The sequence below is a fragment of the Neltuma alba genome, unplaced genomic scaffold (assembly GCF_004799145.2).
Source record: "Neltuma alba isolate B1F8T4 unplaced genomic scaffold, ASM479914v2 tig00006419_pilon, whole genome shotgun sequence".
NCBI lineage: Eukaryota > Viridiplantae > Streptophyta > Magnoliopsida > Fabales > Fabaceae > Neltuma > Neltuma alba.
The window spans coordinates 329,866-347,646 of NW_021634459.1; the positions used below are offsets into that span (position 1 = coordinate 329,866).

At 31.5% G+C, this 17,781-nt stretch overlaps 1 protein-coding gene across 1 annotated transcript; it reads left to right on the forward strand.

Moving 5' to 3' along the window:
• Positions 1-8,482: 8,482 nt before the first annotated feature.
• Positions 8,483-10,254, forward strand: LOC114750345 (aspartyl protease family protein 2-like). Its single transcript, XM_028938915.1, has one exon. The coding sequence runs from the start codon at positions 8,535-8,537 to the stop codon at positions 9,984-9,986; it is 1,452 nt and encodes a 483-aa protein (XP_028794748.1). The 5' UTR covers positions 8,483-8,534; the 3' UTR covers positions 9,987-10,254.
• The last annotated feature ends 7,527 nt before the right edge of the window (positions 10,255-17,781 follow it).

Genomic DNA, 17,781 nt, shown 5'->3' on the forward strand with positions numbered 1-17,781 from the left:
TGAATAAATAATTTATTACATATCTCCATATTAATTAAAAAAATGACGATCCATAAAAGAAGAAATCCAATTCTGAATAAATAGATGTCTTTATGAATTTTGGTTGTGGAATATCTTAAAATATTAAACATATTCTTTATAAAATGTTATTACCCAAAAAATAAAAGGTTATAAGTAAGACTGCTAAAAAAATTTCTTGATATTACTAATTTTCTATAATCAAGCTGACAATTTTCTAATCCTACTAGCGGGGAAAAGAGGATTGTCTAATTGATTTCATTTCTTTTCCAATTTATTGAATTTATTTAAATTTCCCTTCATAGTTATTATGTACTGCATCCGAGCTTAATTACAAAAGATAAAATTCTATTTAAATTTAACTTATTTTTTATAAATAGGTTCGGATATAGTACTATCAATTGCAGAATTAAATATCACGTTTTCAAAGTAGTGAGACTTATACAGGATATGCTTATGAATATTTAATTACTCATTTGATTTATTTATCAATTTCTTGAGTTTATTTAAAAATCCTTCATAGTATAAGATCTCGTTTATGGTATACAAATGAGGTCTTATAAATAGAACCGAAAGTAGTATGAAACTGAGATTGTTTGTTTAATTAGCCTGGTCATTTTTCTCAGTGGGGTCCAAATTTTTTATTTTTATTTTAAATAAACTAAAATACATATCACCCTTATAATTATTAACTTATTATTATTTCAAAACGTATTACGTTAGCAAAAACACATTTTCTAAGTGGATGATATAAAGTTGATTTATATCTGAAATGGTTCATTATATTAGAAATAGCATTTTTTTTTTCCCGATGGAAATTGCATCGTTAATCTCTCACTTTGACTTCTCACTTGTCAATATATATATTTATATATATAACACTTTGTATCATATTTGTGGAATCCAACTTCCAATTGTTTGTTTTCGCCATTATTTCTCCCGCTCCTATGGAAATAATTTGAAACGACTTTATGCATTTAATAATAAACTAAATATTATGACCATCTTCCACGTAAACAAAAGAAAGGTTTTTCCATCCCTCTATTTTTGCAAGTGCAAGGTGAAATTATTCCCCAATAAAACAAATAGAGAAACTATATGTTTCAGAGAACAGGGTCTATTTAACATTTGTTGGAATATAACTTTTTTCGGCAAATGCAAGCATCTCATTTATTTAGATCAGGTATACACATTGGCATATGATATTGCCTTCTATTTCGCATACAAGTTTTCATAACTACATAAACACAGTAGATTGACATGTATATAATCATTGGAAACTGAAGGTTACTTTATAAGAGGAAAAATAGGAGGATCAATTGGCTCAAAACCAGAAGGAACTTTCCTGTTAATCTTATAGTTCAAAGAGTTGTAGCCATTAGAAACAAGAGCTTGCTTCAGAGGAGGAGTAACTGGAGGTTCAATGACCCCTGGACCAGATGGGACTTTTCTGTTAATCTCATAACTCAAAGAGCTATAGCCATTAGAAACTGAAGCTTGCTTTAAAGGAGGAGTAACCGGAGGTTCTATGACTCCTGGACCAGATGGAACTTTTCTGTTGATCTCATAGTTCAAAAACTTGTAGCCATTAGAAACTGAAGCTTGCTTCAAAAGAGGAGTAGGTGGAGGTTCAATTGGATCTGAACCAGAAGGGACTTTCCTGTTAATCTCATAGTTCAAAGAGTTGTAGCCATTAGAAACAAGAGCTTGCTTTAGAGGAGGAGTAACCGGAGGTTCAATGACCCCAGGACCAGATGGGACTTTTCTATTAACCTCATAGTTCAAAGAGTTGTAGCCGTTAGAAACGAAAGCTTGCTTCAAAGGAGGAGTAACCGGAGGTTCGATGACTCCTGGACCAGATGGAACTTTTCTGTTGATCTCATAGTTCAAAGAGTTATAATCATTAGAAACTGAAGCTTGCTTCAAAAGAGGAGTTGGTGGAGGTTCAATAGGATCTGAACCTGATGGGACTTTTCTATTAGTCTCATAGTTTAAAGAATTGTAAACCTTGAGACTTTTCACAGAAAACGGAGACTTGTTACTGGCTGGATTGGGACCGGAAGAGGCATCATGGTGTATAGAAACAAAGCTATAAGAATTTAAAAAAAGATGTAGCAAAGACAAAACGAAAAGCAAATACTTTGGTGATGCTGCCATGGTTTACGTTTCCTCTACTTCCAGCACTTGCACATAGTACCGCAATATATACAAGTATAGGTTTTGAACATCGTACACAAATCATAAGTTTAGAAAGAAAATCTAGGATTTTATTAAATTTATTGTTTGCAAATGTATTGTAATATACTTTAGCATTTCTTTCATGAATTTGGTTTCTTTACCGTAATAAACTACCGTATATAATACTATAAAGTTAACAAAATAATAAATAAATGGAATTGATATTTTTTACCAGAAAATGAAATTGATATTTACTAGACAAATAAGAATGATTTCTTATTTAATATCGTAACATAACAATCATATAATACAATGAATGCAAGATTAGAGAATAGTCAATAACACTTTCTTTGATGATAACTGTTTACTAATTTAAAAAGCTGATAAGTGCACTAAACTTTTTTGTAATAAAATTGCTATATATAATATACCACTTCAACAGTTATACTAGGTCATCCAATAAACGAGTTCATGTGTCTGTTTTAATGAATCTATAATAAAATGTATGTTCATTGAGTCATTCATTGAGAGAAGAAAGAATGAGTGCATCTTCTTTTTATATTCAATGAACAAATAATTTATTAATACCTTTCTTTATTTTCATGGATTCAATGGCACAAAACCCTTCTTTTCTGTGAGGGAGGTCACGTATTTAAATTTGCGCTTATCTGTTTAGATGTATATTTGAAAGTACTACCTCCAATTCTAAGTATAATACCTCGTTTGTAGATTACAAACGATGTCTTATAATTAGGATCGAAGATAATATATGTGTTAAGATTGTCAAGTTAAAAAGAACAATAACACACAAATTCTATGAAGTAAATTATTATTAGGATTTTTTTTTACCTGATATTAAGTATTAATAATATATTACTGCACATCTTTGGGTTGGGCATCTTGGTTAAGAAATATCCTATGATATTAAAATTTTCTAAGAATGCTTATACAAAAAAACAGAAGGCAGAAGAATGTTCATAAATCTCCAAATATTGCAAAGCAAGAAATCTATCAAGAATTTGGTGAATCTTGGTGCCAATATAGATAAGCTTATTTTGAGTAATTTTATTCTCTATGAGATAAATACATAAGAGAAATTTCATCAACATAATTTTTGAAGTACTGTGCGATTTTATTTTTATTCATTCAATGTTTATATTTCAGTATATTTAAATTTTATAAAGATGGTTATAATTTTTGAAAAAAATTTAGATTTGTTATAGCTTGCGAAAAAGATAACAACTATGTGTGTGTCTCTATATGTGTGTGTGTGCGTGTGTGTGTGTGTGTGTGTGTCAGGGCAATTATATAAGCCTTTTTAGAGAGTAATTTTTTCGTTGATTGAAACATTCATTTTTTTTTTTTTTTTGCCGGAAGAAACATTCATAACTTTGCCTATCATGAAATCTATATTTCCTATTCATGTCCATTGCCCAACATGTTCCATTGTTCCTTTAGGGAACCCTTCTCTATGGGCCGCATACGACTCGACTCAATAAACTTAATGGTCCAATAACATTGGGCCAAGAGGTTCATTTAAATTAGAGGCTGAAACTAATGGCCCAAAAGAGAGGTGGTGGACGTCGTTTTGTGATAACCTTCATTGATTCAACCAATAAAAACAAGTTCTAGCAAAAGAGATGACAAATTGAAGATAGAATTTATGTCAGAAAATGTGCCCACATTTAAGTTAGAGGACGAAACTGATGGCCCACAAGAAAAGTGGAGGACGTCATCTTGTGATCACCTTTATTGATTCAACCAACGAACTCGAGTTAAAGTTTCTATTAGAAGAGATCCCACTAGTTCAAATAGGATTATCTCTAATATCTAAATGTTGTACTTAGAAAAAAAAAAACTTGACTGACTGATTTTTAGACCTTTCGAAGTTAAAATGTCTCGTTGGCAAAAAAAAAAAGGGTCTACAACATCTCTAAATTTATTAATATCTGCTGGGTCAACCTTATTTGGAGAGTCACTCTTTTAAAAAAAAAAAAAAAACTTAGTAGGTTTAAGTACTCCTCCGGTCCTAAATATAAAACCTTTATACTAGTGTATATAAAGGTCTTATATTTAGGACCGGAAGAGTAATTCTTTTGATTTTTTGATTCCTTGTCTTAACTCTTAAGGTGCTTGGTATGAAAAAATTGAAGTGCCCAAAATCTCTTGTTGAATTTGACATGAATACTAAATTTCAGCACGTGTCACACTCACACAAATAAAAAGCCACACTGTTTCTTACATGACAGTCTTAACAATAAGAAACTTTTTTTTTGGGCATCAGACAGTCTTGATAATAAGAATTAGTAGTATGACACTACCTCCTCCTGTCTTTAATATAAAAATTTGTTTGATTTTTATTTTGATTTTAAATATAAGATTCTAATTCACTTTACCTCTTATATTTATCTTTTTTTTTCAAAGTAGTCATTCCAATAATAGTAATTCTAATCAATACACTTGATTAGTAAGGATATTTTAAGAAAGACAATACCTATTTATTTAAAAAAAACTAAATTAACTAATTTTTTTAGTCTATTTAAATTAGTTAATTAATTCTTATAGTAAAGATTAGAAACAGTAATTAATTAAGAACATCAAATTACTGTTTCCTTTCCGCAATGTACGAGTATCTTTGTTGAGGGGGAAATATTATGAGCTGTCCATTGAAATATAAAACTTGTTTCATGCCAAGAAGTCTTGGTCGTGTGGGGCCCTTTCGTCTCACTCCGCTTCCCCCGGTGGAGACTGCTGGGATTGAGAAGTGAAGACTGCTGGGATTGAGAAGTGAAGACAAAAACAGAAGAAGAAAAATTTTAGTTGCAGGAAAAGGTATTTGAAAAAAAAAACTAGATTTTTTTAATTTTTAAAATAATAAATACGAACTTTTTTTTTTCAAAAAGTGTGATGAATCCATGTTCATGTCTGGCAAAAAAAAAATCCAAGTTCATGGAATGGAAAATTAGGATATCGTTTTCAAAGTCATTTGGCAAAAAGATCGGGTGTATCATTTGCTTCAGTATTCACTCAATAATTTTGTTATAGAGCAGAGAATGGTTACTCAACATGGGGAAGCAAAATAAATAAATAAATGAATAAAATAATTATTACAGGTGTGGTGGGTAGAAGAAATCAATAATGATCACGGGATTGTATGTATATAGGCGGCGTTAGAGACTCATTAGAATCATGAACAACATAATTTCTGAAATGCTTTCTGGAGACCAACTTCGTGAGTTTCTTAATTATTTGTGGAAAATAAAATAAAAATCAATACACAATCATGTGATTTTTCTTTTTTCATTTTTTTTTTTCTGAGAAGGGACTTCTGCGGTAATAATTGCAAGGGTCCTCTTCAGGACATAGAAGGAGGCTAAGCAAAGAATCTGTCAAGGAAATATACCTCCTTGATTGTAGGAAGATTGTTGGGAAAGTTCGCTTTCTTGGACCATTATTCATCATGACTCACATGAGCCTTCGCATAAAATGAGAATGAAATATATTTATAAAAAAATGACAAAAAAAAGAAACTAGAAATTACTCCTTGGATGAGTTGGATCCTTAATATAAGACTTAATTGTTGACTTGATTTTAGTCATAAATATAAAACCTATTTCTCATATTTATTAATTTTTTTCTAAATTACCTTTATGGATACTTCCTCAACTATAATCAACTAGAAGAAGGGGAAGAATATTAAGAAAGATGATTGTGGTATTTTAGAAAAAACATGTCATATTTTTTATAATTAACTAACTTATCTAACTTCATTAATGTAATCAAATTAGTTAAATAAATTTTATATTAAAGACCGGAGGAGTACTAAATATTAGATAAAGAAAATTAATAAAAATTTACTGTCATTTACAAATTTGTTGTTGTCAATATCAAATAAAGTGTTGTTACCAAACCTAATTTGAGATTTAATAATTTTCAATTTATTTTTTTATCATTTTTCCTATTTATAATCCATGCTAAATATAAAAATTGAGCAACTATAATGAATATTAAAAAAATTATTTTTAATGTGTGTAATAATAAGAATAATTTTTTTATAACGAATATAAATTTAGAATATAGAGTTTTTTTTTGCCAAAGAATGTAGAGTGGATTTCAGTGTAAGATTTAGCAACAAAATAATCTCCTTAACTACCTTTTACACTACATTATCTTCTTAATATAAAAGCTAGTTGATTAATTTGAATAAATTAAGAAAATTAGTTAAGTTAATTATTTATAATAAATATATATTGTCTTTTCTAGAGTATTCTTACTTTATATGAGGTTTAAGATATACTTCTCTGGTCTTTAATATAAAACTTAATTTAAAAGTAGATGTTAGTCGTGTACGCAAGACTTATTTAATATGTTTGTCAATTTTTTTTAAATCAACCCTATTAATATTTCTTTCACAATAATCAAATAGAAGAGAGATAAAGAAAATTAAAGAAGATTATTACGGATGTTTTAAAAAATATATCATATTAACTAATTTAACTAATGTTTTTAATCCACTCAAATTAATTAATTAGATTTCATGAATAAATGTTATGTTGTGTGCGCATGGATATGATTACTTGAAAGCCTATTATGGAGAGGCGCACAGGTGATTAGTGCTCCATGTCTTGCTAGACAGCTCAGGTCAACTGTTCTCCTGTCCCTCGGTCATAATAATACTTATATTATTAACTAACCAAATCGTCTTTCGGTCCTATGCCAATTCCAACTCGTGACTTCGCAGATAAGAGCATAACACCCTCACTCAGATAATTGAATTATTGTTGCGGAAGCAAAATTGCAACTTTTTCTTTTGAATTGAACATAATATATACTCCTCCGGTCTTAATTATAAGACCCAATTGACTTATTTGAGGAGATTAAGGAAGTAAGTTAAGTTGGTTATTTATAATAAATAAGTGTTGTCATTCCTAAAATATCCTTGCTAATTAAGTATATTGGCTAAAACTATCATTATTAGAAGGATTATCTTGGAAAAAAATGCATAAATATAAGAGACAAAATGGATTGGGTCTTATAATTAGGACCAAATAAAAAGTCAAATTGGGTCTTATAATAAGGACCGGAGGAGTATATATATATATATAGAATGATTTCCTATGAATTTTATATTATGCCAGATATGTTTTAATTTCACGTGTACTGGACAAAATTTTTAAGAACAACTTACATTTGCATGGTTCATACTGTACGAATAATAAAATTTGTTACGAATTATGTGTCATTGATACTTATGTATTGATAATGACATGATAAATTATGAGCTTGATTAAAGAAATTATACTGTTTAATTCCCTGGTTCTTGTTCATCTATGATTAATTTAAAATGCAACACGTTGTTCAACCTTTTTAATATATTTTTCCTATAAACAATTTTTCATCTAAGAAATTCAAAAATTCATATCACGAAATAAAAGCACATTCCTCGAATAAACAATTAATATCACTATTTAACTCTATAATTACTGCTTTACAAGACAAATCATACACACGTGTACGCACACATATATAAAGCATGGTAAAATTCCTAACATTCACTGAGGATTATGATAATATTTGTAATTGTCCGATTAAACATAAAGCTAGTCGTATGAGAATGTTGTGCATTGCTCACAAACAGATACTCCCTCCAATTCTAAATATAAGATCCATTTTGTAATGTAAATGGATCTTATATTTAGGATTTGATGAATATTATTTATTTGATTTCTTATAAAATAAATTCAAAATGACAAATTCAAGTTAGTGTAAAGTTGTAAACGCCATGTGTTTTCATATGTTAAGTAAGTGTTACGAATTTAATTTTCCACTTTTATGCATGAGACAAATTCAGTTCAGAGCCGTCATCCAATATCACATTGTAGATTGCCACAGTCACGATTAAAATTAAAAAAAAAAGTAACAGAGCGATAGTTAATTTTTTTTTATTTATTTCTTTGAATAAAAAACTAAAATTAGACCAGTAATTTCCTTGGATAATAAAACAACATGGCATTAATTACTGGACTGTTAACTGTTAATAGTCAACCGTCCCGCAATTAAATCCAATTATATATCCATCAGATCAGAATGAAAAATCTAAAGCCATTATACAACGGGCAATAATTGAGTTAAAACACCACTCACCAAACTACCACTATTTATTTTTTTAGTTTGACACCAAACTCTCTTTATTACCAAGGGTCACTTTTTTTATTAAGTTTTCTTTTGGAGCCGCTTTACCCCTTTTCTTGCCCCTATCTTCCACTATTTATTCTCTGCCATCTGTGTGTTTCTCCCACCATTCTCTCTCACACACACTCTCTCTCGTCTCCCCAATAATGGAACCCAGGGCAGGAAATCTCATGCTCTTCTTTTCCCTCGCCGCCCTGCTCCTCTCTCTCCCCGCCGCTTCCTCCGTCGACTCATCTCCCTTGCAGACCCAACCTCTAGTCCTCCACTCTCTCTCCCCCCCACTCGCACCCTCATGGTCCGAATCCGATGTTGTAGAGACATCCGAATCCGATCCACAATCCGAATCTGTGATCTCTCTTGAACTGCATCATGTGGATTCTATGTCTTTCAACAAAACCCCAGAACAGCTCTTCAACCTCCGGCTGCAAAGAGATGCTGCTAGGGTCAAATCCTTCATTTCCATGGCCTCTAATGCTGCTTCTGTGGACCAGAGCCTCGTTGGCCGGCTGGGCAGGCCGGGTTTCAGCAGCTCCATTATATCTGGGTTGACTCAGGGCAGTGGAGAGTACTTTACGCGCTTGGGCGTCGGCACTCCTCCGAGGAACGTGTACATGGTGCTGGATACCGGAAGCGACGTCGTTTGGCTCCAGTGTTCTCCTTGCCAGAAGTGCTACTCCCAGACAGACCCAGTATTCGACCCTACTAAATCTCGGTCGTTCGCTGGAATCTCATGTGCCTCCCCTCTCTGCCGGCGATTGGATTCTCCTGGATGCAACAAGAAAAAGAACTGTCTCTATCAGGTTTCCTACGGTGACGGTTCGTTCACTGTGGGGGATTTTTCCACTGAAACTCTGACGTTTCGGCGCACTCAAGTCCCCGGCGTTGCCCTCGGATGCGGTCACGACAATGAGGGACTCTTCATCGGCGCGGCGGGACTGTTGGGTCTCGGCCGTGGGAAGTTGTCGTTTCCGGCACAAATGGGACGTCGTTTCGGCCAGAAATTCTCGTATTGCTTAGTGGATCGTTCTTCTTCGGCCAAACCGTCTTCAGTTATATTTGGCGACATGGCCATTCCTCGAACCGCCCGGTTCACTCCTCTCCTCAGTCACCCTAAGCTCGACACATTCTACTTTGTAGAACTCCTCGGGATCAGTGTTGGGGGAACACCCGTTCGGGGTATTTCGCCGTCGCTCTTTCGACTCGATCCCACCGGGAATGGCGGCGTAATAATCGATTCCGGCACGTCGGTGACCCGGCTCACCCGACCCGCCTACATCGCCCTCAGGAACGCTTTCAGGGTTGGAGCGTCGCATCTGAAGAAGGCGCCGGAGTTCTCACTCTTCGACACTTGTTTCGATCTGTCGGGGCAGACGGAGGTGAAGGTGCCCACGGTGGTGCTGCATTTCCGAGGTGCTGACATGTCACTTCCGGCGACGAACTATTTGATTCCGGTGGACACCCACGGAAGCTTCTGCTTCGCCTTCGCGGGAACGATGGGCAGCTTGTCGATAATCGGGAACATCCAGCAACAAGGTTTCCGGGTCGTGTACGATCTGGCGGGTTCTAGGGTCGGGTTTGCTCCTCGTGGGTGCGCGTAAGCCGGACCTATGACGTGGCTAATGGGGACAAATCGTCCCTGTAGTTTTATTTTTTTTTCCCTTGAATTACTGGCGTCTATTTTGAATTAAACAAAAACGAAATTAGATTGGAGTAGCTGAGATAATATCTTCCTCGGATTTGGATGAAGAGAGAGGAGCGAAGAACGAGTTGGAAGTTTCTTGCAATTTACGTGCACTGTGTTTGCTGTTGTACTATTATTAATTATTAGTATTAGCTAATTGAGAGTAACTAGACTCGTTACTCTATCGCATAATGGTCCTACCGAATTATTAATTTGCTTATTTGCATCAAATGCTGCATTTGGATGTTATATTGCTACGAATATTGACATTTTTTAAAGTATACATCATTTAAAAGACATTCAAAATAGGGATAGTTTTAAACAAATTTATATAAAAAAAGATGTTAATGTTGTTTGATAATGAAGATAATGTCATGAAATTAAGTTCATGCGAGTGTAAGAATATCCGGGGAGAGTAATCTTTTATAAAGCTTAATAATCATTTACTCTAATGACAAGAAGGCTCACAAGTTTAAGGGAAAATCTAAAAATAAACACATCTTGAATTTTAAAGTTTAAAATCAGAAATTATTATAAAAATATATTGTCAATTTTTGAATTAAAAATTGGATAACGTTACTTACAACAAGTAAAACAATTACAGCTATCCTTCCTCATCACTGTCCTCCCCTAGATACAGAGATGGAGGTTGATGAAGGATACAAAAATTGCTCTCCATCTTATGAGACAGTTTAGCAAGGAAATTAGCAGTATGATTGTCCTGCCTGTGAACGTGAAAAACTTGTACTACCCAATCCCTATGAAGCAAGATCCTAGCATCATTTGTAAGAATATCCAGAGAGAGTAATATTTTATCAAGCTCACCGGAAAAAAAAAAACTATATAAATAATCATGTACCCTAATGATAAGAAGGCTCATAAGTTTAAGGGAAAATCTAAAAAATTATATATCTTGAATTTTAAATTTTAAAATCAGGAATTATTACAAATATACATCGTTAATTTGTTTTTTAAATGTAGTCAATTATCATTAAAGTGTAGTAAACAAAAATGATGTTAATGACCAAAAAAAAGATAAACAAAATTTATTTAAAATTTTAAAATTTAAAAGATATTTCTTTTTGAGATTTTTCCTGAACTTGATCTTTTTTTTTAATTAAAAGAGCCAATATTAATGACCGAGGTTATAAAAAGATTAGAACCTGCAAACTTCTACTTACTAGGAAGGTCAATGCCACACTAGACTGCAAAATTTTTACTAATCTTTATTGTAATTTCATATTGTTATTATTTGTTCCTCTAATTTAAAAGAATACATTAAAAAATGGAATGATATGAATGAAAGCAAGTGGCTGACGGGGATCATGGAGAGCATCAATAGAAGAGGAGAGTATGATTTTCTCATTGACTGTGGCAGCACCGTGCACCAATGTCACATATTGTACAGCCCAAGTGATTTTGGACCCGTTTGGAATAGCTTATAAGTTGCTTTTTAATAATAATTTACAGAATACAAGGTAAATATGTGAGAAGAATTTTGTCTCGACTTACATAAAACGTGTTTATAGAGAATTTTTTAAGTCCTCCCAAACAGGCACTTTATTATTTTGTTGTTGTTATTTCCATCTTCCCAAGCGGTCCAAACTGAAATGTATCCGTTTGAAAAATTAAAGTATGAGAACCAATATCAGTAGAAATTGTGAGGACTCCAGGTTAGTTTTCCAGTTTTGGAAAATATAATTATTGATTCATAAGTTGGAATTAAGAAAATTGGCACAGTCAATGTATCAAGTAAAATTAAAATGATGGGTAGCGGCTATTAGTTAAGAAAATAGATAATGTGAATTACTTGGGAGGTCTATATCTTGAAAATATTGTGCCATGTTCCGTCTCTTTTCTTGTAATCTCATATTGTTAATATTTGTCCATTTAATTAACAAAAGGAAAACAGAAATGAAAGCTATTAGATGTTACTGTCGTGGCGGCTTCCGGTGGCTCGTTTGGATTTTCCTGTCCACCCAAATAATCCAGTATTTTTTTATAACCAATCATCCTCCTCAACGTGGCGAGTCAGCAATTTTTCTTCTTCTTTAAATACAGATCACATCCGACACTTGCTCATGAAACTTCAACAACTTAGCTGTAAGTTTTGGAGCATAGTGATATGACCAGTTGTGGATCGAATCATTTACATTCGTAAATTAAAATTAAATTATACCAGTACATTAGACGAGAGATTGACCAAGAAAAAAGTAGGGGTCTTGACCAAGAAAAAAGTAGGGGTCTTGTACGACTTTACGAGCCTCATCTCACGCTTTTTGATTATTCCTTGAGAGAGTAAAAATTAATCGCGAGAGTATTATTTTTTTCCCATATAGTTTAAAAGGCTATTTAGATGGAAATCAAATTATGATTTCAAAAGTGTTTTTATGTTTTACGAAGGGGATATTTAGATGAAACCAAATCATGGTTTGGAGGATAGCTTCTGGAAAATAAATTCTTAAAAAACCATGGTTAGTAAAGAATAGATTTTGTGAAAAAGTGATTCTGATAAAATGAAAGTGTTTGGATAGTTATTATCAAAAGCACTTTTTATATATGTAAATTACTAAAAATGACATAAGTTAATATAATAATTACATAAAATATAGATTTTATAATATATTTTAATTTGAAGGAATAAAATTGTTCATAAAATAATTTTTACTAACATAATTAATAATATATAAGATAATATAATTAATAAATAATTAATATATGTATATATATTTATAAGTTATAAGTTTAAATATGTTTATAGAAAAATGATTACTTCTTTTTCTAACATAAAAATATTAATTTGCTTTCAAGATTTTAAACATGAAATTCTATAATATTTTTTCACAGCTGGTTTTTATAACAACATACTACCTCTTATCTTTAATATAATTAATTAATTGTCACTACATGTGTAAAAACATTTATAAGATATAAGATTAAAGATATTAGAAACAAGCTTGGTCAAAAAAAAAGATATTAGAAACAAGGCCACATCAGAGTTGAGAAAAATGACCGATTGGTGAATATATATTATAAGATAAGAGAATTGGCCATTAAATTTATTTATTTATGTAACAAAAATGAATTTAGAAGCATAAAACGGGACAATTAGCGTGTCTTCTCACTTCTGCTAAACGTCCCTTACCTGGGAAGAGAGAGAAAGCAGTGAGAGAGAGAGCAAGGCAAGGCAAAGCATAAAAGAAAGGAACCAGCTATTTGGAATGGAGAGCGAGGGACCGAAGGCGGAAGAGAATGAAAGAAATGAATAATTGAGGGTATATGTGTCATATCCATTGGTAAACCATCTGACACTCCTATTTTTTTTGCCACAAGCGGATTCAAAGCACTTTTGACAAAACTATGGTTTTTGGGCCAACAAAAACCATAGTTTTAACCTAAAACCATGGTTACTGATTTGAATTGGGTGTTTGGACAAATACTCTTAAAGTAAATATATGAAAGAATTTGTATCGTTTTGCGGAAAAACATTTTTAATGGTTGTCAAACACCTTCTAAATTTTAAATCACAAACATTATGCATTTATATTCTCTCCTATTCTTAGAAGTTAGTTGCAAGTCTGATTTAATTTTAAGTATGAGATTAAATTTATTTTATCTATCATGTTTATCATTTTTAAAAATAATTTATAACTGATATGACTCCAAAATTATACATTGATATTTCAGAAAAATCATATCATATTTTTTATAGTTAACTACTCCTCCGGTCCTAATTATAAGACCCAATTGACTTATTTGAGGAGATTAAGGAAGTAAGTTAAGTTGGTTATTTATAATAAATAAGTGTTGTCATTCCTAAAATATCCTTGCTAATTAAGTATATTGGCTAAAACTATCATTATTAGAAGGATTATCTTGGAAAAAAATACATAAATATAAGAGAAAAAATAGATTGGGTCTTATAATTAGGACCAAATAAAAAGTCAAATTGGGTCTTATAATAAGGACCGGAGGAGTAATTTATTTAGTTTTCTTAGTATAACTAAATATTAAGAGTCTGAACGAGCAGAGGATAAAAATAAATTTCATATAAAAAGTGTATATATTGAGGGCTACCTAATAAATAAAAAGAAACCTAGGATTAAAGTAATCGTACCCTTCAAGTGGGGTCGTGTTATGCTAGAAATATCCTCCTTGTCCGCATACTTTTAATCTTGTTGGACCACTTATATATCATCATCGTCATCATTCATTTTGAGAATCAACATTCAACGATCAATATTCTCTTACTTTTGGCGAGGTCCAATTCTAAGGCCTCGTCTGGATTGTAAAAATACATAAAGAAACGTGAAACTGAGGTTTGCAGTTTATTGTGGTTCAGAAGATTGTTTGGATAGGTCTTTTTTTCTAATTGGCTTATCAGAAAAAAAAAACTTTTTTAACTGACTTATCCAACACAATTTGAATCAACTTTTCTAACTGATTTATAGGAAAATTATGCAAAGCTTATGATCTAATTAGTTATGTGATTTCATTTATTTTAATTAGAGACTAAATGAATTTTAATTTATATTCAGGTTTGTCCATTACGTGTATTTAATTAATTATCCATAATGTGTTTTCAAATTTTTTTCCGTAACAAATATTTTTATTTTATAATTTCACAAATAAACTATTTATATTTTATCATAATAATTCTACTTATTTTTTAAACTATTATCACGTTAAAAACATAAGATTTCAAATACTACTACTTAATAAAGTCTATGTCCTTTTCAATCATTTTATAACTAAACTAACTTTTTCATTAATCATCCAAACAACTTTTAATTTTTTCAACTGACTTTTTATAAACACCTATCCAAACATAAATCACATTACACTAGCTGACTTTTACTCTAACCTCAATTACAAAAGTCAGTTTGACTATAAGTCAATTTTACCTGACGTTAATCCAAACACACCTTAAATAAAGTTACCTTGTCTCGTTTCTCCAATTACGATTTTTCTTAACCTAAGGTCTCCCCGCTTAAGATTTAAATCAATTTGTTAGTGGAAAATTTGGCACCACGGGCCCATGATCACAATTGTGTGTGGAATTTAGATTCTCAATTATCTCTACAAGTAAATAAAAACATTTCTGACAAATCATGCACATCTCTTGTGAATGGAGAAGCAATCTAGATTGGTTCATCATATATAATAAATTTAATTTGAGGTTTCATTTTATTTTGACCTCAATCTTCATTTAATTGGCGACTAAATGATTGAAAATATTTTAATTAGAGATGCACATTAGTGTTCTGTGTTGAAAAAGAGCATAAAATTGAAAGATATATATATATATATATATATATACATGGCATGAAATAACAACAATAACGAATTTTATCGTACTTAACGAGGTCAACTATACAGATCATATTATCTCCAGTCTTAATTATAAGAGCTAGTTGACTAATTTGAAAAGATTAAAAAAATAAATTAAGTTAATTATTTGTAATAAATAAGTGTTGTCTTTTCTAAAATATCCTTGCTAATCAAATGTACTAGCTATAACTATCATTATTAAAAACCTTGAAAAAAATACATAAATATGAGAGACAAAGTAGATTGAGGTCTTTTATTCAGAACTAAAATAAAAGTTAAATAAGATCTTATATCAAAGACCAGAGGTAGTACTACTATAATTTTATTACATTCTATCAATAACCAAATCTTTAAATATATAATTAATCAAAAATTTCATCTCAATAATGTTATGAAGTTTTTCCTTACGTCTTCATCTACCATGTTTCGGAGGATTTCATATTGCTTAATTTATTCCCATCCCCCATGTTTCCATAAACAAATTGTACTATTCAAGGTTAAAATTATAAACAGTATAGTTTATTTAAGACTTGCAGTAGATGGAGCCCACATAAGTAAAAATGGAGAGAAAAAAAAGAGGTGTTTGGGGACACCCAAAAGTGCTTTTAAAAAATATTTTTTTAAAAAAATTGAGACAAACTTTTCATATTTATTTTGTATATCATATTTTTAAAATTACGGTTTGGTTTTTATCTAGACAAGACAATGAAGAAGAAAAACAGAGAGGGAGGCACGTGTAAGTTAACGCAGGGAAGATGCAAAACGAGAGAAGGGGGTGGAAGGTCAAAATATGTGAGCACCCGGTAGGCCCGTTTATATATGCCCATGCATGCTGTTTTTTTTTTTTTTGAAGCATATGTATTTTTTATGAAAGATAATTCTGTTCAAAGTATTCGAGCTTAAACGTGAATATTTTTTTTAGTGAGAATTTAAATATTAATTAATCAATGTTAATAGTGCTAAATTAAATCCCCACCTTCTTAGTGATATTATAGGAGGAGCACTTTGTCCATAAACGGGTCAAAGTGGGAGGGGAACAAAATAATACTCCCGTGCGTTTTTGGCCTCGGGAACATCAAACTTCATCTGCTCTAGTCCCCCCTTTGCATTTTTCAAACAAAAAAGTTAACTTGTTGTTTGGACTCTAGCTGTTAAGTAAAATGATGATAGTGTTGTAGTGCACCCAACACTATTCCTTCCTTTTCTTTTTCTTTAGAAATTGAAATCACAATGATTCCTAATTTTTCACTTGCCTCCCTCACTGCCCCTACTTTCCACATTCCTTGCATATTTTATGGACCTATTAATTTATTTATTTTAGGCTCTGTTTGGATAGCACCCCAAACCATGGTTTGGGGACCCAAACCATGGTTTGGGAAAAATGCTACCCAAACAGCCTCTCCAAAAACCAAAACCATGGTTTTGGAAAAAGCAAAATTTTTTTGCTTTTAGAGAAAAAAGGGAGAGTGTGAGGACCTATATGATATGTATCTTGTTATTTTTTTATAAACATATTTTTTTATAAATATATTTAATCTTATATTTTATAAATATATATAGACATTAATTATTTATTAATTATATTATCTTATGTATTATTAATTATGTTGGTAAAAAACATATTATTAACAATTTTATTTCTTCAAATTAAAATATATCATAAAATCTATTTTTTCTGTAATTATCATATTAACTTATGTCTTTTTTTTAGTAATTTGTATATATAAAAAGTGCTTTTGATAACAACTATCCAAACACTCTCACTTCTCAGAATCACTTTTTTACAAAATCTATTCTTCACAGAATCTATTTTTTCCAGAATCTATTCTCCAGAATCACTTTTCCAAACCACGGTTTGATTTCATCCAAACACACCCTTAATCTTTCTGAGCGGACCAAGAGGTAAACGTTAGCAATTTCCACACGAAAACTTTTACAGATCTTCAATTTACTTGTACAAGTTAACCCCTAAAAAAATATATTATTCACACATATTCTTTCAAATTTATTAATTTTTTTCTGTTAAGAAGTGCTCTGGCGTGTTCATACAGGCATGTGAAAATGTGGATTTGGAGGGTTCAATTATTGAAGAGAATGAAGGTAGGCAACTTGCAACACACCTCTCAAGGTGAGATTATCTTTGCAGGATCATCCCATTCATAATCTCTACCTCAAAGCAAGAATTTACATGGAGATGTCCACTTCAAATCGGATTAATTTCCTCAAATGAGGTGGATTTGCTTATATATATAGATATATATGTCAAATTAGAAAAAACCAATATAATGAACTGGGAGTCTAAATTTTTCAAAATTTATTGTAACTTATTCACGACAAGTCTTTTAAGGCGAGGAATTGAGAATTTATAATTTACAATTGAG

What these genes read in the sequence shown, in the direction of transcription:
- LOC114750345 (XM_028938915.1), top strand. Translation starts at nt 8,535, where the DNA reads ATGGAACCCAGGGCAGGAAATCTCATGCTCTTCTTTTCCCTCGCCGCC.